Source organism: Ochlerotatus camptorhynchus, unplaced genomic scaffold, assembly GCF_037179485.1.
Source record: "Ochlerotatus camptorhynchus isolate MF236.1 unplaced genomic scaffold, CSIRO-AGI_Acam_v1.1 ptg000084l, whole genome shotgun sequence".
NCBI lineage: Eukaryota > Metazoa > Arthropoda > Insecta > Diptera > Culicidae > Ochlerotatus > Ochlerotatus camptorhynchus.
Window position 1 is genome coordinate 2,169,846 of NW_027040574.1, and position 21,324 is coordinate 2,191,169.

The window sequence follows — 21,324 nt, forward strand, 5'->3', positions numbered from 1 at the left end:
AATAGTTTCTTGTTGAAAATCAACATTCGGAAGCATTGTTATCGATGCGTAGCCATATTTTTGATCGATTGGTGATAAAATTATTGAAATTGGACCAGGTGCAGCTGAGTTATTAACGTTCAAAATCTTTCTTAATTTGTTACATGTTCCATTTTCGGTTTTCACAAAGTGTACCCCATATAGAAATCAAAGACGTAGTCCCACGTCAAAAAAATAATCAGAGTGATAACTCACTTCCGTTTCAACTTGTCTCTGTGTACCTTATAGATATCAAAACTAGAATCGAATTCTGATCGATTGGAAGCTGTCCCATCAAAATCTACCAATAAATGATTAAATGGGAGCAATATCCACTTTGTTGATGAAATAGCTTAGGTGCGGAAAGGTTAACTAACGCTCTTACTGAAGAGTTAAAGGCTAAAATATGCTCAAATCTATGGGGGTTATTCCGAAAGTCGAAGTAACTTTTGTCACTAGTGAAGTGAGAAAGCTCACGTCGTGGTGACGTGACTCTCCATTTAATTTGCACATAGAGTCACGTCACCACGACGTGACTTTTCTCATTTCACTAGTGACAAAAGTCACTTCGACTCTCGGAATAACCCCCATAGATTTGAGCATATTTTAGCCTTTAACTCTTCAGTAAGAGCGTTAGTTAACCTTTCCGCACCTAAACTACGACTCTCGGAATAACCCCCTATATCTACACAAAAAATATAATAATGTAATGTGACCGATTTTGCGAACAAAATTACATACTTTGATGTAATATTGTATCTGCTTTTGCTATTACATTCATTATTTCATACATCAACTTGAATTACGCTGATCTGATCGATATTACATTTTTTTTGCAGGGACAATCAAGCAACTCGTGCAACACGAGAAAAGGGCCTATCATTGTTGATAGATTCTCTTCATCGATTTTCTCTTTCGCGAATAACCCGACTGCAAATGAATTTCCCATTCAGTGTGTTGCTTCAAGCGCAAACTAACATCATCTTCTGTCGAACTGTGCTGCAAGCTTAGCGAGAAATTCGTTTATGTTGCCGTGGTAAACCAAAGAGAAAGTCGATGAAGAGAATCGGTCAACGAGGATAGGCCCTTTTCAAATGTTACGCGAGGTAACAATCTTTTTTTTCACCTGTCTGTATGGCAACTTCCCATAGTTGATGGTACGTTGAAAAAACTTACTAGAATCAACCATCGTTTTCATTTACACCGCATTTTTCATACAAAACAAAAAATATGTTTAAATGTATTTGAACATTAACGAGAATAGCTGGTTAAAAAATCGGACATCCCTCTATCTCTTCAACATCAATGGTGAGTTCTGAGCAGTTTTTCGCATCGTCGCTACCCAATGAGTACAGAGAGAGGTGAAGCAGATCGTGAAATATGGTAATCCAAAAAATCAACGTAAACGTAATTAGTGACGTCGTACAGGGGTTTTACTCACACAACTTAACCGACTGCTTCACCTCGGTAATCCAGCTCATTGGTTGCTACCCACGCGAGTTGAAGGCACTCACCCCCCACCCAGCTGAGAGCAAACCTTGTTGGGCGCGCAACACGCTGCTAGGGTCGACTCGTACATTTCAACCACACCTGTTGCGCGCCATTCAATCACCATGACAATCGATGGCACCAAACATAATCCGCGTTTAATCGATATTCTCACAATTCGTTCGTTTTTCAGCGAATGTGAGTCTGTTTTGTTCAAGCTGGTGCAAAATGTTTTCCCAGAACATGTTAATTCGCGACGGCGAATACACCAAATCTATTTACACAATGGTAATTTACAACTAACGATCGATGGAAACCATAGCTAACACACCCATCTTATACAGATTAAAGAGGAACGCTTCTTGGAAGCAATCAACGTTCTGAATGGTATTCCGGAGGTATCGACGACTCGAGCCGGGCTGTCACTTCTGGGCCATTGCTATTACCACACGCAGAACTTCATCGAAGCTTCCAACTGCTACGAGCACATCGTCAATTTGGTTCCGGATGTCCCGGAGTACAAACTATATTACGCCCAGTCCCTTTTTCAAGCTGGACTGTTCGAAGAAGCTCACAAGATCACCACTTCGTTGGATGCTCCACAGTTGAAGGACAAAGTACTGCAGCTCCAATCGGCCATCGCCTATGGTAATGAGGACTACTCGACAGCTCAATCTTTGCTGCTGCAGAGGCAGGGAACGGGACAGGAAGCGTCGGTAAAGAACGATGAGGGTTGTCTACTGTACCAGGCAAACATGTACGAAGATGCCTTGCAGCGGTACGTTTCGGCCCTACAAGCGGGTGGATTCAATCCGCACATTGCCTACAATGCTGCCCTCTGTCACTATCGTAAGAAGGAAAATTCGCAGGCTCTCAACTACATCGCAGAGATAGTTGAGCGAGGCATCAGAAATCACCCGGAATTGGGCGTGGGTGCACAGGCCGAAACCGAAGGCGGTGCTCGCAGTGTTGGCAATCCACCTGCGTTGGCCGCTTCTGGATTGGCACAAGCTTTCAATCTGAAGGCGGCTATCGAGTATCAGGAGGGCAATGGTAAGAACTTAGCAGACTCACTAGTAACACGACTTCCATAAAACAAAACTTTCTTGCAGCTGAAGGGGCTCGTGAAGCTCTAACTGATTTACCACCGCGCTCGGAACCGGAACTGGATCCAGTAACACTACACAACATGGCATTGACCGATCCTATTGGTGGTGGAGCAGGCCTCCGACGCTTGGCATTCCTCCTGGAGCTTGGACCACCAACGTGTCCTCCGGAAACATTCGCCAATCTGCTACTTTTGTGCTGCAAGCATGAAATGTACGATACAGCTGCTGACATCCTTGCCGAGCACACCCATCTCACTTACAAATATTTGTCTCCATATTTGTACGATCTGTTGGACGCTCTCATCACGGCTCAGTCAACCCCGGAAGAAGCCGAGCAGAAACTAGGCAGCTTGGCAAATAACATTGGAGGCAGGCTGCGTTCATTGGCTGCCAAGGTTCAGGAATGCCGATCGGCTCCGGATCAGAATGCTCTCCGTATGGCACTTCGCGAGTATGAATCCGCTCTCGAGAGTTATCTCCCAGTGGCGATGGCTCGTGCGTGGATTCCCTGGCGCGTGGATGATTTCCAAGGCGCAGAGAGAGAATTCCGTGCCAGCGCCGAGTTCTGTTCGGAAACTCCAACCTGGAGACTGCACGCGGCCCACGTGCTCTTTATGCGTGGAGATCGCTACAAGGAAGCGGCTGCATTCTACGAACCCATCGTTCGGCAGAACTACGATGATATTCTGGCAGTACCTGCGTCGGTATTGGCAAACCTTTGCGTTGCTTACATCATGACCTCACAGAACGAAGAGGCAGAGGAATTGATGCGTAAGGTTGAACGAGCCGAGGAACGCAAGGGGAACGCCAATGGCCAGTGCCTGCACTTGTGCATCGTTAATTTGGTGATTGGAACGTTATACTGCGCAAAGGGAAACTATGAATTCGGCTTGTCGAGGATCGCCCACGCACTGGACGGTGGATCCGGAGCAAGGTTATGCGCCGACACGTGGCTTCACGTGAAGCGCTGTGTTCTCGGCTTGTTGACGGGATTGTCCAAGCAGACGATTGTGTTGCCTTCGATTGCGATTCAGGAGACGCTCAGCTTCCTGCGCACGTGTGAAGCGTACGGGCTGGCGATTCCGTCGGTCCTGACGGGGCCGCTGGACGAAAGCGGAGAGCAACCACCGACAATCGGGTCGGAAGCGAGGAAGTTGCGGGCTCTGCTGCTACGGCTGATGGAGTATAAATAAGAGGAATGTTTAAAGTCTACCTTACTCGATTTATGGATAGTTTCATAAAAATGGATTTTATAATGTGTGTAAAATAAGAATGATGTTTCTTTTTCTTATCGCCATAGAGTTGCAATGAAAATTTTCAAGTGACTGTGCCGGACAGATTTGTCTATCAGACTTATTCTGAGAGTCGCGTGACTAGTGAGGTGCAAATCAAATGCTAAAGTATATATTTCGAAAACAAACTAATTCACACCCAAATAGGTGTTTTAGCAGATTTTTGACCAATTTGAGACCCCCCCCCCCCCTCTCTCGTATCGTATTTTACTACACCTAATACATGGTCGGTCACAAACCCGAAACACCACCTTCCCCAAATGCTACGTCATTTATGCATGTTCCTCAATGGCGAAAATTTCGGGAGGTTTAGGAGTGCGGAGTATATAGGAAAAGAAAATCAATTCAGGGGATTAGAAGGAAAGGGGTGTAAGTAACTTTGATCTATTCTCTTCATCGACTTTCTCTTTCGTTAATATTCAGCTGCAAACACATTCGTGTTCCATTCTGGATGCTAGATGAGAACCTCCTTTATCAAACTGTGGCAGAAATAGCGCAAAATCTGTTTATAAAACTGTGGCTATCATAAGAGAAAGTCGATGAAGAGAATCGATCAAAGTCACTTACACCCCTTTCCTTCTAACCCTCTCAATTCAAGTTGGAAGCAACTTTCACGGGAATATGAAATAGAATTCCGGGATAATCCGGAAAAAAATCTTTTCTATAGAGAGCTGGAAAAAGGGCCTATCTGTTTTGATCGATTGCTTTCCACATCTACACACTAAAATTTTTTCGCCGAGATTCCAACAGCCGAGACTCAGCTAACAAATAACATTTTGCTGCGATATCAGTTAACAAACAGATATTTACAGATATATCAGCAAAAGTTACTGCCGAGGTAATCGGCTTGGAGATTTTACCGAGCTAGATTAAGTGTGTATCGCCCAAATAGTCAAATACATCAGGGAATGTTGTTGCAGCTGAGTTACTAACGAAAGATAAAGTCGATGAAGAGAATCGATCAAAGCAGATAGGCCCTATTTCCAGCTCTGTATAGTTTTTAAAGAAGACAGAAGGTAACTTATCGGGTGAATTAAAAAAAAAGCATACGAATGTAGACGAACTGATGTTGTAGTAAGCCTTGAATTGGTACTCAATAAATATTCATTCTGTTTGTACTACTAGTCATAGACTTGTTTTACTATCGTAGAAACCTTTAGGTTACGGGCCCAGACAGGCACTATAGCTACGCGTAAACAAGTTGCAAACAATTGCATTGAAGATTTTGAAAACGGAAGATTTAAGTTCCTAAGATGTATTAGAAGCCAACGCATCGCGTTAGAAGGTGTGATAAGAAGAGCTGGGATAGACACTAGTGGCTTTGCCGATGTCATCGACATCATGACACGGAACTTTGAGACGATGGCGGATACGTACATCAAACTGAAGGCCTGAAGCTTGGCGGATTGGACTTGCCATCAACGCATCGAAGACGAAATATGTGAGAGGAAAAGAAAGAAGAGACGCTTTGTGGCAGGGAATCGTGTTTACTTTGGACTCTGGAGGACCATAGAGGTAACTCTAAGACCCGAAGAAACGTGCTCAACTGTTTGGCTCAGCTCTGGTACCATAGAGGTAATAGGTAGCAACAATTCGATGCAGCTAGGCGGTACTCTTCAACATAAGAATTCATTCCACCGGCGTTTTGGTAGAAGATCACGACGTCCTGCTTGCGGCAAGGAATCGAACGACTGCTCTCCCTGGAAATCACAGATACATCAGGCAATAACTGACCATCATCAAGTCTGATTGGATACTCGCCATAGAGAGTGGGTTGGAAGACCCCCTCACCACATCCGACAGCACGTCCGGAACGACTATGATGAACGAAGGCTGCTGATGGCAGGACTGAGACGGAGGGATTGGAGGCTTCCATGGGGCTTTCTACGGTGCGTTCCGGGTTCCCAGGATTGGGAGTTACAGAGGCATCATCACAATGACTAATATAGTTCAAATTGTTGCAAATTTGATCGGTATCAGGCTGTGAATATTCAATATATTGATTGTGCCGTACGCATGATAATGTTTGCACCATTGAGCAATGTCAAAACTTAAAAAAATCTCAAAAATTTCGTTTTCGAGTTTTTTATTTATTTAAAGAGAGGACAGGGCAACCGTTCCTCGTTCACCCTGCTGGCAGTGTGGGGCAATGCATTCTGTCAAAGATTGTTCCTACACAAACCACATCTGCAAGCAATGTAACAGGCAGGGGCACAAAGAGGGCTACTGCAGTTGTTTCAACCGAACAGTCAACAACGCCGGTGACAAACAAGCGCCTCAACAACAGAAGCAAAACAAGAAGAAGCAAAGTCAAGCAAACAGGATTCATTCGGTAAATCAAGTACACAGTGAGCGGAAGTACGTATCAACCCGGATCGACGGCCATTCTGTGAAGCTTCAACTTGACTGCGGCTCGGACATTCCCATCATCTCCGAGCAGAACTGGAGGAAATGCGGTTCACCCACTCTTTCGCGAACGGATCACAGAGCGAATACAGCATCGGGCGAGCAGCTGCCTCTAGTAGGAGAGTTTGCTTGTGAAATGCAGACCGGCGAAGAGCAGCAACACGGAACCTGTCACGTCACGTCAGTTAAGGGACTGAACTTGCTCGGTCTGGACTTCATGAACGCTTTCGATGTTTGGGCGAAGCCGTTGACCACCATCTGCAACCAGGGAAATTGTTCCAATTCATTCGATTCAACCAACCTCACCCGTTTTCCCGAAGTTTTCAGTGATTCCCTCGGACATTGCACGAAAACGAAGGTGAAACTCTACCTGAAACCCGAAGCGCAACCGGTCTTCAGGCCGAAACGACCGGTACCATTCCATACAATGCCCAAAGTTGATGAGGAGTTAGACAGATTGCAGCAGCTAAACATCATCCAGCCGGTGGACTACTCTGACTGGGCAGCCCCAATTGTCTCGGTTAGGAACCCGGGAGGAAAAATTCGAGTCTGCGCCGACTACTCTACAGGATTGAACGCGGTACTCGAACCACATCACTTTCCGCTACCAACACTCGAAGACATTTTCTCCAAGCTGCGGGTAGCAAAGTGTTCAGCATTATTGATTTATCAGATGCCTATCTTCAAGTCGAGGTAGACGATAACTCGAAACGGATGCTGACCATCAACACACACCGTGGGCTATTTCAATTCAACCGCCTGCCCCCCGGTGTGAAATCGGCACCTGGAGCCTTCCAGCAATTGATGAGCAAGATGATTGCAGGCTTGGAAGGTGTGGATCGTTTTCTGGATGACTTCCTTATCCACAGCAAGGACAGAGAAGAGCATGACCGTATTTTGGAGAAGCTATTCACTCGCATCCAAGAGTATGGGTTCCGTCTACGACCGGAAAAGTGCAACTTCTACAAAGAAGAAATCCGGTACCTAGGGTTCATCATCAATGCCAACGGTATCAAACCTGATCCTGAAAAGGTAACATCAATAGCCAAAATGCCGCAACCGAAAGACGTCACCGAACTCCGATCTTTTCTCGGAGCTGCACATTTCTACGGAAAGTTCGTCCGGGAAATCCATAGAATCCGGCACCCGCTGGATGATCTACTCAAAAAGGACAGGAAGTTTGTATGGAGTGACCAGTACCAGAACGCTTTTGACAGCATCAAAAATGTGTTGCAATCAGACTTGTTGCTTACGCATTACAACCCAGACATCGAGTTAATCGTAGCAGGTGATGCTTCGAAGACTGGCATAGGTGCCATCATTATGCATCGTTTTCCGGATGGGCAGATCAAAGCTATAGCACACGCCTCGAAAACATTGACCTGCACCGAACAGAAATATAGCCAGGTGGAGAAGGAAGCGTTGGCGTTGGTTTTCGCAGTAACGAAGTTTCGTCGAATGCTGCTGGGACGAAAATTCACGCTTCAGACAGATCATCAGCCGTTACTCAAAGTCTTCGGATCAAAAAAAGGTATTCCACTGCACACTTCAAATCGTCTTCAACGGTGGGCATTATTGCTGCTTGGATTCGACTTCAACGTGGAATATATCGCAACGGACAACTTTGGATATGCGGATGTACTTTCTCGGCTAATAAGCAACCATCAAAAACCCGAGGAAGAGTACGTTATTGCCACAGTCAGTCTGGAAGAAGAAGTCAACGCAAGCCTGGAGGAATGTCTCACATCGCTGCCAGTGAACTTCAAGATGTTTAAGACAGCTACAAAGAAGGACGTCCTACTGAAACAAGTCATACAGTACATTGACGGATGTTGGCCGAACAGCAGCAGTATCGCAGATCGAACCATGAAGACCTTCCATATTCGCCGTGAGTCTCTGTCAGTTGTCAATGGATGCATCATGATGAACGACCGTGTAGTGAATGTTACAGGCAACGCGTTCTAAAGCAGCTGTATCGGGGTCACCAAGGCATCGAAAGGATGAAAGCCATCGCTCGCAGTGTGGTCTACTGGGCCAATATCGATGATGATATTGAGGATCTGGTTCGTCGGTGTTGCATTTGTGCCAGTACAGCAAAATCTCCGGCGCATTATCAACCTCAACCGTGGCCAAGGGCAGACGGTCTATGGAAGAGAATCCATCTAAACTACGCAGGACCACTTGACGGAATATACTACTTAGTCATAGTGGACTCATATTCGAAATGGCCAGAAATTGTTCAAACTCGCTTGACGACAGCAGCTGTCACGATCAGATTTCTTCAGGAAACCTTTGCCAGATTCGGTATTCCGGAGACTATTGTTACCGACAACGGAACGCAGTTCTGTAGTGCTGAATTCAAGACGATATGTCAGCAGCTCGGAATTATCCACATTCGTACAGCGCCATATCACCCTCAGTCAAATGGCCAGGCAGAACGCTTTGTCGATACCCTAAAACGCTCATTGCACAAAATTGTTGAGGGGGAAGAAGTTCCATCAGTCGAAGCGCTCAGTGCAACACTTGCTGGGAAGTCACCTTCAGAGGAAATGCTGGGCAGGCCGATGCGTACAACATTGGATCTCTTACGACCATCAGCGTTCAACAGTAAGTCCGATCAACAAAGTCCGAAGTTTACATCGGGTTCAACAGTCTACGCGAAGCTGTATCAGAATACGAACAAGTGGAAATGGGCTTCCGGTACTGTTCTTGAAGCCATCGTCGGAGTCAACTTCAACGTTCTGCTCGACTACCAGTCAGGTCGGAGGAAGCTTATTAGGTCACACGTCACACGTGAACCAGCTTCGACCTAGATGCGATGATACTTTAAAGCCATTATCAGCACCAACTCAGTTCGACATCCTAGTGGATGACTTCGAACTTAAGCAGCATTTTTCAGCACAGCAGACCGCTATACAACAGAATATGAGATCGACTGAACCGGAACAAGTTAACATTAGCCAGCATCAGGATGACAGTTCAGACAACGACGAATTCTTCGAGACTGGTTCATCAATCTCCAATCAACCACCAGTTTCGCCAACAACATCAAAGTCTCCCAGACCAGCCAGAGATTGCCGGCTTCCGAAACGACTGGAAGACTATGTCATCGGCTAGAATTAAAGGGGGAGATGCTACCACCCCATAGCTACAACCCTGTGGTGCATCGTTATACGCCGTTAACTGTCAGTGCGCTTGGCGCGAAGAGAAAATAAACTTTTATCTTTGCTATGACGAGAACTGTACGATTACTAAAAATAAAGAGTTCTGATTATTTTGATGATTAACATGCAAAGTAGTAGTTAAAGTTATTGAAAACATAGCAGTCAGATACACGTTCTTGTGCTCGCCGGCCACGTCTTTTACCGGAAGAGAACTAATATACCGGTTGGTTCTGGAATTTGATACGGGATCGGCGGTAAACATGCTCTCGTCGGTGAACAGGATTACCGGATTTTTCGCTTAAGGAAGTTCAAGATTTTCTTGCATCGTTCGACTGGTAGCTCCCGGATGCGGTTTTTTTTTCCTCTGTTCGGGACATAAAACCACTGCGACCAGTAATTTGATCTATTGTAGTGCGGTTGGTAATCATGTGTTTTTTTCCGTGCCCTCGACTTCGCCCCGCAATATTCCTTTACGATCTTCCGCGCCGTAAAGTCACTGATCCCGTGTTCCTTTGCCATTTTCCTCATTGAACGCACTGGATTCACCGAATCTTCATTTTGATAGCAGCGATAACCCTTCTCAGTCTAAAACCCTTTTGACGGTCCACCGGGACACTCCCACGGCGATTGAAATGTCTTTTTGCAACATTTGCGCGTGGGACAAATCACGAATACGCTGCCACTTCGTCATGGTGCAGCTGTCAAACTAATAGCGAATTCGTTTATTATCGGGGTTGGAACCAGTTCCAACCCGTGCGAACCCGAACTTTTTGTCAGTGCTAACCTCGACCCGTGTCAGGTTTCAAAAACAAACGATCAAACTGACGTTTGCTAGAAAACAAGCAGACCCAATCTTGATACCCGATCCAGGTTAGAACTGAATAATAAACGAATTCGATATAAGTAAAACATTTTTTTTATACACAGCCTACTGCTTTATGAGCTATAGGTTACGTGCTTGCAAAGAAAACCAAGACATTCACCTCTATTCCCGTTTTCGTTCGAATCGTTCGTTCGTACGAACGACTCGATTCGAACGAGTTCGAAAACGGCATTCTGGTTTTCGTACGAACCCGTTCGAACGAAAGCTTTTTCGAAAATAAACAGTGTTAGTGGTACCAGATGCACTTTGACATTTCTTAACAATTCGAAGCATAGACCGCGCACGAAATTGACATTATTCGGTCAAGTGGACTGTCAAACGATGTCAACAAAACAATAACATTGTTGAAATTTTTTGGTTAAAAATTTGAAAATCTCACTGATTTGAAAAGATAACTTCCTGATGTCTTCTGAGAAGTTGTTAAGCAGAAAGTTGGCCACCTTTTGGGACGATTCAGTTTCCGGTAGGATACAAGTCTGATCCTGTGGATGATCCGGAATATCCGTAAAAGTGGTCAATTCATGAAACTGATCCTAGAACTCCGCGTTTTTTAGAAACCACTCATAAACGTCTTATCAGAATGAATTCGGAGTTGTGACTGGAATATGGACCCTGCGGACCACGAGATGGTTCACCGGAAGATCCGGAACATCAGAAAAGTGGTCAATTCATGAAACTGATCCTAGAGCTCCGTGGATTTTTCAAACCACTTATAGACGTCTTATCAGAATGTATTCGGAGGGACTACATGATGGTCCACTGGAAGATCCGGAACATCCGTAAAAGTGGTCAATTCATTAAACTGATCCCAGAGCTCTACGGATTTTTCGGAACCACTCATAAACGTCTTGTCGGAATGTATTCGGAGTTGTTTTCAGAATAAAGAATATGGAGACTACAGGATGGTCCACCGGAAGATCCGGAACATCCCTAAAAGTGCTCAATTCATGAAATTGATCCTTGAGCTCCACGATTTTTTAGAAAGCGCTCATTGACATCTTATCACAATAAAAACGGAGTTTTGACCAGACTGTTTATACTGGGGACCACGAGATGGTCCATTAAAAGATCCGGAAGATCATTGCAAGTGTTTAATTCATGAAACTGATCCTAGAGCTCCTCGGTTGTTTTTTTTTCAAAACCACTCATAAATTTATATTAATAATAACTCAATAAGACGATGTTTTCAAATGGCTTATCGAATAAATTTTGATGTGATGAATTAAAAATATAAACTTTGAAGCTAGTCCCTCGTTAACTTGTAACTCCAATGAAACATCTCCAAGAAGTCATAGGAAATAAGTCCATGAAATCCAAGGAATAATATTCAAAAATTCCGATAAAAGTGTCTAAAAGTTATTAATTATTTAAATACCTCCTAGAAATCATCCATGATAATAAATAAAAAAAAAAATGTGTCTATGAGCAGTTCTAAAAAACCATAGAGTGCTTAGATCAGTTTTCTTGACCTATCCACTTTAATGGATGTTCCGGATATTCCGAAGGACCATCCAATGGACCCTGGGGTCCATTTTCCAGTCACAACTCCGAGTTCATTCTGATGAGTTGTCTATTATTTTCCAGAGGAGCGTTCATGGTCTCCAGGGTCTGTTTTCCGATCATAACTCCGAATTCATAATTATAAGACGTCTATGAGAGTATACGAAAAAAAACGGAGTTCTTGGATTAGTTCCATGGATTGAGCCTTTTTACGGATGTTTCGGATCTTTCGGAGGACCATCCACTGCACAATGGTCCCAAAGCCGTATTTAGGAAGACAAAAATGTTTGCGCCCATACCGTCAGTTTTAAGTATATAGTGTGTCTTCGGGAAAGATTCTTCATATTGTTTGGCCGATCTTTTTATGTTAGTGAAATTAGGGTGTTCCACAAAATTGGAGATTTGAAAATACATACGTTTTTTTAATTATTTGCGATAGACCAATGCAATTTTCTAAAAGTTGTAGAACAATCAATTCGAAGCAATTTTGCTCAGGACACTAAAATGTTATCTCTTAAGGTTTATGAGTTATGATTTTTTAAACAAGCAGGTTAGAATGGCCCATAAAAAACCGATTTCTTCGAATATCTTTTCATAAGTTCATTTCTCGTAAAAACCTTGTTTTGGTTACATTTAGAACTTATGATGACGCATATTTTTGCTGAAGCAACCAGGCTGCTATCTTTTTTTATTATTAGAAAATAAATGGAGATTTTCTTCGAAAAAATGGTTCTATTAAAATGACAATGTCTCTAAATGGAGCAAACCGATTTTCAAACTTTCGATTTCATTTAAAAAATCGTGTTTTTTCAGTATTATTGGGAAAACTGTGAGAGCGTTTTTTGTTTAAAGTATTAAATTTAATTTTAAAAAAATCTTTTTTTTTTATCAAAAACTAGCCATAACTTTTAAATAGGGAGATTCAAATTAGTGACTTCTGCAAAAATATGCGTCATAAAAAGTTCTAAAAGTATTTAGAATAATGTTTTTACGAGAGGTTAGGGTGGCCCCTAGAAAATCGGCTTTCTTTAAATATTGTTTATACGTTGATCACCAATAAAAATATTTAAAGAAGGATTTTCTAGGGGCCACTCCAACCTACTTGTTTAAAATAACCATAAGTCATGAACCATAAGAGATAAAAATTTGATGCCATGAGCAAAGTTGGTTCAAATTGATTGTTCTACAACTTTAAAATAAAACTGCATTAGTCTATCTCAAGTAATAAAAAAGGTTGAATTTTTAATTCACCAATTTTAAGCACCACCCTAATTTCAATTCGGCTAAAAATACGAATAAGCTTTCCCCAGACACCATATACCTAAAAGTGATGGTTTTTGTGCTAATATTTTTGTCTTCATAAATACGGCTTTTATGGATGTTCAGGATCTTCCTGGTGAACCATCTCGTGGTCCCAAAGGTCCATTTTCCGTCTAAGCGTTCATATTCCGGTCACAACTCCAAATTCATTCTGATAAAACTTTTATGAGTAGTTTCGCAAACTCATGGAGCTCTAGAATCAGTCTCATGAATTGACAACTTTTGCGGATGTTCCGGATCTTTCGGTGGACCATCCTGTAGTCCCCAGAGTCCAAATTCTAGTCAAAACTCCGAATTAATAAATTGTAGTAAGACGTTTATGAAAGGTTTAACAAAAACACGGAGCTCTAGGATCTGCTGCATGAATTGACCACTTTTACGGATGTTCCGGATCTTCTTTTGAACCATCCTGTGGTCCCCACAATCAATATTCAGGTCACAACTCTGAATTCATTCTGATAAGACGTGTATGAGTATTTTCGGAAAGTTCAAGGAGTTCTAGGATCAGTTTCATAACTTTACAACTTTTACGGATGTTCCGGATCTTCCCGTGGACCATCTTGTAGTCCCCAGAGTCCATACTCCAGTCAAAACTCCGAATGAATTGTGATAAGACGTCTATGAGTGGTTTCAAAAAATCCGTGGAGCTCTAGGATCAGTTTCATGAATTGACCACTTTTACGGATGTTCCAGATATCATAATGGATCCGTAGTCCCCAGGGTCAATTTTTCGGTCATAACTCCGAACTCATTCTGATAAGACGTGTATGAGTGGTTTCAAAAAATCCGCGGAGCTCTAGGATCAGTTTCGTGAATTGACCACATTTACGGATGTTCCGGATCTTCCGGTGAACTATCCCGTGGTCACCAGGGCCAATATTCTGGTCACAACTCAAAATTCATTCTGATAAGACGTTTATGAGTGGTTTCGAAAAATCCGCGGAGCTCTAGGATCAGTTTCATGAATTGGCCACTTTTACGGATATTCCGGATCTTCCACAGGATCAGACTAGTGTCCTACCGGAAACTGAATCGTCCCAAAAGGTGGCCAACATTCTGCTTAACAACTTCTCAAAAGACATCAGAAAGTTATCTCTTCAAATTGCCGTACAATCAGTGTTTGGTCCCTATTAGCTCTAATCCCATATGCTACGTTATTCGTTAATGCCGGATCGACCGTACTATAGGAATCCGGCAAGAACGAATCCGCACTATAGGAATCTTGACTGTATATGGCTATGGCAATGTTTTTGAGTCATAATTAAATGCATAAATATTTGTTATGTCCCAAGTAACCATAAGCATTAAGCCATAGCTCTATATTGGCACTAATTCAGCATTCCTAATGCCAAAAAGCCGTATATTAGCATTTTTAATGCATATGAGCCTCATATTAGCATTGCTAGTGCACAGAAGCATTAATAAAAATAAGCATTACAGAAAGCTTAGTATGCGCATATAGTGCAATGATTTAGTGCTTACATGCATTTAGAAAGCCTAGCATTAAAACTTTCTTGAGTGCTTATAAAGGGCTTGATTAAAGTTTAGAAGGGCTAAAAAGTTATGTGTTGATCATCAAAAATACTTTATAAAATCAAAATAACATGGACGGTCCTCAGAAGTGGAAAAAAACGTTAAAAAGTGGACATTTCAGACGAAAAGTACATGTGTATCGTAATATAAACGTTTCTGATGTTCCCAATGCTACGGAAATTGAGCAACCGAATGAACTGGGATCAGAATCAGCATTATTTGTTTGTGCGGTTCCGGAACGTCCAACAAATTCTGCAGACGAGGAGACTGATGGAGGCAATTCTCAGACAGCTTCCCTGGATAATTCCCTGACAGATTATAGTCCCGATGAAGATTCCGAAGAAGAGTGGAACCACTTGTCTGATGCATCATACGTAGAAGCTAGCCAAGAGGAACAAGCTGAACACAGCAGCCAAGCGGAAAACTTAACATCATTTTTGCGGAACTGGAGTACGCAATTCCGCCTAAAAGATGATTAAAATATGACTATTTTCAACTTGATCTTTGGTATCACCCGTGGTCGAGAATGCACAGGCGCCTGGAATAATGAATGATGTTGCAGGACCCCGGTTCGAGCCGTGACAAAGGTAATTTTCATTAAATAGCATTTGACTTCTCATCCCTAAACATGTTTCGCTGGAAAATAACAAACCTGATGAAATTGAACAAAGGTTTCAAATAAGTTGAGAAAAACCTATGAGTTATGGGACCTGTAGAAAGATTTCTTTTTTGTTTTCATTCAGTTTGGGTCGATGAAAATAAATTAAATTTATATAAAAATTTCTAAAAATAGAGCGCGGTAAAAAAATTTGACGTTTTATAAGATACCCTAGATCAGCATTAGTAATGCTTATTTGAGGCTGCCATCGTAGCATTTTATTAGCCCGCTATTTCGCCTTTTTAGCTTTATATCAGCCCTTTATAAGTATATACTGCATGATAAGCATTTAATCACTGTTTTATATGTGAATATAGTGCTAAATTAGAGCATTGTTCTAATGCTTACTGGTTACTTGGGGTAAGCTGTTACATAAATGCTTTTGTTCAAAATTTTCTAGTTGTTTCGATCCTTTTTTAATCTAAATTATATTTTTATTGCATGATTTTTCAATCAATTTCCATATGAGATCTTTAACTTCACGTAAGTTTAAGTAAAATTATTACAATCAAACACCAAAAATTTGGTTGTAGATTTTTTTGTACACTCAGGCCATCCCTTATAAAAAAATACCATACACGAACGATAACCCAAATGATTGAACTATTCCAAAAATAGTTTGGATGATACCCCGAACACGTTGGAGGCGAACCAGCCTCAGGCTGAAAGCCTCCTTATTAAAGATAAATCAATCAATCAACCCCGAACACGTCGTTAAGCAAATTAACATTTTCATTAGGGATTACAAAAAAATTCAAAGTTTTTATCCCCTGGCTCTCTCGCGATTCGCGAGTTTGGAGTGACGTTTGGAAAGCGAACAAAAAAACGCATTCGTACGAAAATGGGAATAGCAACATCGTTCGAACGAACGATGTTCGAAAGTTAGAATTGCTTCGAACGAAAACGGGAATGGGAAATTGCTTTCGTTTCGAACGAATCCTGTTCGTACGAAAACGGGAATAGAGGTGATTGTATGCACAGGTGAAACGGGAACCTTATTTGTACGATGGTGCAAATATTATCACGCATACGGTATTTTCCTGTAAAGGCAAGGTGGAAGACTCTTGCTTCATATCCAGCCACAGGTCCAGGCCGACTATGCTGAACGCTGGCAGGAATCGGCATGACTGGGCTGGAGGAACCAGGAGCTTCCAAAGAGCGGTCTATTGTGCGTCCCGGAGATGAATTAGGATCGTTCGAACAGTTTCAGCCGGCAGATGCTTGAGGCGTTGCACTGGAACACGGAAGCTGATCAGGAAAATTACTGTAACTAATGTATGCACACTTACCTAAAGACGATGGTTGGGAGACCCCACCACCGAACTCGACCGCATGTCCAGAACGACGCAGATGGCAGGAAATAGAACGACTTTGATGGCGGAAAACAGCTAGCGCGACTGAATCGAGTGGTTCGGGGTCTCCCATAATACGACAGGCGCTGATGGGAGTTGAGAACTCGGAAGGACCCGGAACATGAGAGATCGTGATGGCAGGCGTGTTCAAACGAGGCATCCTCATGTTTTTTGAACCGTCTTCAAATTCACGGAACAAAATTCCTTTCGGACAGGTATCCGCAGGGCTATTCTGCGTGGCGTGTGAGGTGAAGTGACAATTGTAACCTCGGGTGAGGTGACTCTCCATTTGATTTGCACGGAGAGTCACCTCACCCGAGGTGACAATTGTCACTTCACAAGTGAGAGCGTGTCACCCCAGCAGGCCTGGGTTCAATCCCAGTCGGCGCCGCCGGGATGTTCTGAGACATAACATCTCTGATCACGACTTCCTTCGGATGGGAAGTAAAGCCGTTGGTCCCCGGTTCATGAGTTGATGGGTCGATAGGTAGGGTCCAGGTGTGGGAGCTGCCTTCCTGGCACGTCGGTAGCATTGGTGCTCAGCACGGAAAACAAGATCGACGGAAAAAACAAACCAAAGGAAAAAAAAAAACAAGTGAGAGCGTGTCACCTCACCTCATACGCCGCGCAGAATAGGCCTGCCGATGTAAGAGCAACTTCACGTAGTTCGGGAGCCAATCCGACTTTGTATGATATGAAACTCATACGGCTGATGTCGGATCCTTTTTTAACTAGCGGCACAACCTTAATCGGATCATCTCACTGTACACAACCTTTGACCAGCTTCTCGATTGTTTCCGATTTCACGCTAGGATGTAGCTTAGTTTAGACTGACTGCACATTTCAATGGTTGCTACTCCGTGATTGATCAGAATCAGTGAAATTGTACAATGAATCTCATTGTACAAGTTTCAGTGACACCATATTTTGTAGATCAATAACGGCGCCGGCCACGTCCTTGCAATCAGGTGGGAGTAGGGGAGGAATATTAGAGTGACCTTTGTTGTTTGTGGGTCGTGTTTACCTCAGCTCCCCAACGAAAGACACAGGAAAGGAGATTTTGTTAGTTGATTAAGATTTCACGCTAGGATGTATACGAGAAAGGTACAGCCAAAACAGCTCGGTGGGTTCAGGGACAGTAGGGACCTCGGTAAAGGCATTGTCATCCGTTACTGCTTTAATACCACCAACCAGTGGTTTGCTGGCCGTTTTAATGGCGGTTGACGCATAAGATCGCCGGAACTCAAGTGGGTTGGAGTTGTCATTGCGATTCGTTTCGACAGCTGAGCGATCTGCTGTCCTTGCTTAGTCAGTTCCTTCCTAAACCCTTGGCCCTCACTTGGCCAGGCTTCAGAATCGTCCATTGGGCAGTGCGCCCTGCACTCCAAGTTCCCTTTCTTCAAAAATTCACCCCAAATGTGATGTTTTACCCCTTTGAGTGTTGATTAGTCACAATGAAACATTGTGACAGAGCACGGACTCGAGGTCCAAATCTGGCCAACGCCCATCAAAATTCGTGCTACCATTTATTGAAAAATTACAAAGCCGCCATTTTGAAAAACAATACAGCATCCACAGAACACACAGTTATGCAAATCGGAGAACTGCTGAAACGTTAATTACATCACTAAAATTTATTAGAATATTCTAGAATATTCCATTCCCAAATGATGTAATATTTCACTAGCAACACACTGAAACCCACTCCCATTATTAATCATTAATATAGTTTCTATACGTTTTTTTTTCTTCAAACAACACTTAGACTTTAGACTTAACTTAATTTGCATTCTACCGCACTTTTCACTTGTTTTTTTTTTTGCGTTTCTCATCATTCATAGTTGGGTAAATCTGTTTCTAATCCGAATTCTCCATTAGTAATATATATAATAGCTGTATAATAATAATAATGCATGCCTGACAGTAAGTCTGTATAACGGAAATAAGCGTTCAAATTTCTTCGCCGATAGCAATATTTGTAGATCATCAAACACACGTCATCTCTTACGTTGACTCAATTCGCTCTCGTTACCCAATTATTGTTTACTTCAATCGCAATTTGTAAAATGTCCTTCCATCCACCGGAAATGCATATTTTACAAATTTAAAACATTCGTAAAATATCCTGTCGACTCATAGGAAGTGGGGGTACTTTCTGCGCTTGATCGTTACTAGTTTGGGGGAGGGAGGGTGGTAGGGGAAAGCCTTTTCCAAGAAATGCCCGAATTCCCGGTCAGAAACGGAAGTAAACCGAAAAAAATTACAGTAAATCTCGCGCCGGTTTCGTCCAAAAAGTTTCGTTTTGTGTTTTGTTTGTTTTGCTTCCGAGAGATATAAAAAGTTTACCCTAAAAATATAAATATCTTAATTTCTTCACTTTGCTTACGAATTACCTACGGTGTTTTGTTTCTTATCTTTGTTGCAAGTTTACTTTTTGTCTCTGTTAATCACATAACGATTTTCAGCTTTTTTGTTGTTGTTATTATTATTATTATTATTACTACTATTGATTAGCTTTAAAAATGTGTCCCCACCTATATATTGATCACTTACTTGATGCATGTATAGTTATCTTTTTCATTGATTTTCACCTTTAATATTACTTGTATGTCGGTTTCCTCTATTAATAAGAAATCACATGTGTATTTTCCTTTTTGCTTTGTCGCATTTGACGCTTTCGCTGCTTCAACAGAACAAAAATCTAGTTACGTAAAAGGGTTCACTTTTTGTGGATTAAAGTTTTATTTTGCGATTTTTTTTTTTGTATCAATTCAAACATTTTCCTGGTCGATGATGCAACATATATTAAATGTAAAATTATAGGTTGAGAATCATTAACATTAAGCAAAAAAAAAGTAGGAAAAAGTGTTCTCAAATATTGAGAAATGTAACTTAACCTTACCTAGGATGACTATCATGGTTCGTTCTAAACCTTATACGAAAAATTGAAAATAAGAAAAACAAATCTTCCTCAAATCAAAACATATCGAACAACCCGCAATTTTTTGTTGAGCAGTTCAGTTCATCACCAACGGCGGAGGAGGCGGAGAATTGATGCTTTGAGCGCTCAGCGGGGACACCTGGCCGTCCTCGCCGCTCAGCTCCTCTTCGTCGTCAGCAAACAACCCATTCTGGTGCTCAGCTCGACGGCGATGATGGTGGTAACCGTTTGCTTCCATCGGAACGGGTACCTCGTCCATCGCGACCAGAGGTTCCCTATCGTCGTCGCCGACCAGCTGTGCAACTTCGTCATCGTCGTCGCTCATGCTGCTGGAGCTACTACCGTCGTTGTCGTTGTTGTTCTCACCATTGTCACTACTGCTTGAACTCGTCGAGGACGAACTATCCGATTCGCTGTCCTCACTGCTCGATCCGTGGCAGGACGAACTGTCCATCTGCTCGACCAAGACGTTAGAGCCGTAGTTCCGAGGCGATGATTTGGCCGACAGGACCATGCCGATGCGGGAAGCATGCTCCAACTGCCTGCGGAGCTCTGTAACGAACGGAATGGAATGAATTAGTCGAAAATTTATAATAGCTGAATTTAATTTAGATGCTTCATGTAACAGGTGCACGTACGAGGGCAAGGGGTGAGACAGGTTTACTCTGAGTTGCTTTTTTGCAGCGAGTAACTCAATGTACCTCAATATTTAATCGACGTTCATCGATTTTTTTCTCTGCTTACACCCTTTAAGAATATGCTTCTCATATCAGACGTCTATTTTGTTTGTAAACAAAGTAAGCCCAAGTGTATCCTGAGGCTTTCGAATAGCTTGAATATTATGGAAGAACCTGTGCCGGTGCCTGCTTACTACCCGGAAGAACTTGCAGTTCCAGCCAGCTTTCAGCAGTTGTTCTTCCCCCTCAGCAGCCAGTCCTAGTGGTCACTTCAAAAGGATCATCGCTGATCAAACAAGCTCTCCAAACAGCTATTCTGCTAAACATCTGGAATTTCACCTGTAATGTAACGATCCCATCAGCATCGATTGATCCATTAGTCGTAACAGAAGTCCCATTGAAAATGGTAATAACTAACTCCGATCCCCTTCTCGTTAGCACCATGCAAGTTAGCTACAGCGTGAAGATTCGATCACGGCACATCAAACATAGCGTGGTGAGCAATATTCCAAACGTGGCCCAAAATCCGCCACTACAGTTTCCGATTTATAAAACATCTCCCCAGTGGGGCAACAACCGATTAACACCCAATTCCAGCTCCGACGGCAACGCTACCAACCATTACCCCCGCGGAATGTTCAGCCAGAGCAGCCGCCGCCATTTCCGATGCAAGTGAGTGCGATCCTCGTCCGGACTTCAAACCCATCAACGATCAACCGAACGAAATCGAAGTGAAAACCGGTCATTCGAAGAACAAATCAAGCTGACAGATTATCTTCGTCGACTTTCTCTTTGCATTCCCACGGCCATGCTAAGACCAAGAACAGGATCGTCATGAGACGTGATCAAGTTCACAAGATCACTACCAATCATTCGCTATCGTCAGCACTGTTCATAAAACAGATGAAGACGAACAACAAATTCTACACCTGGGCCGCTATGGACTTAGCCAACGAGAAACCGAAGAACACACGTATGTAGTG

General features: G+C 42.7%; 2 protein-coding genes and 1 pseudogene across 3 annotated transcripts in view; 2 read left to right on the top strand and 1 right to left on the bottom strand.

The window, feature by feature from the left end:
* Positions 1-1,714: 1,714 nt before the first annotated feature.
* On the top strand, positions 1,715-3,808 carry Ttc30 (tetratricopeptide repeat domain 30). The gene is made up of 3 exons (XM_065218210.1): positions 1,715-1,794; positions 1,851-2,559; positions 2,619-3,808. The coding sequence occupies exons 1-3, from the start codon at positions 1,735-1,737 to the stop codon at positions 3,806-3,808; spliced, it is 1,959 nt and encodes a 652-aa protein (XP_065074282.1). The 5' UTR covers positions 1,715-1,734.
* A 2,248-nt stretch (positions 3,809-6,056) lies between these two features.
* Positions 6,057-8,278, top strand: LOC135698210 (uncharacterized protein K02A2.6-like; annotated as a pseudogene).
* A 10,214-nt stretch (positions 8,279-18,492) lies between these two features.
* Hexim (Hexamethylene bisacetamide inducible) overlaps positions 18,493-21,324 on the bottom strand; it is a 29,148-nt gene continuing 26,316 nt past the window's right edge. The window contains exon 2 of one of the 2 annotated variants that reach the window (XM_065218218.1): positions 18,493-20,216. In XM_065218218.1, coding sequence (XP_065074290.1) covers positions 19,741-20,216 — 476 coding nt within the window. In that variant the 3' untranslated portion in view covers positions 18,493-19,740. The remainder of the gene's footprint in view (positions 20,217-21,324) is intronic. The other variant, XM_065218219.1, reaches the window with a different exon arrangement.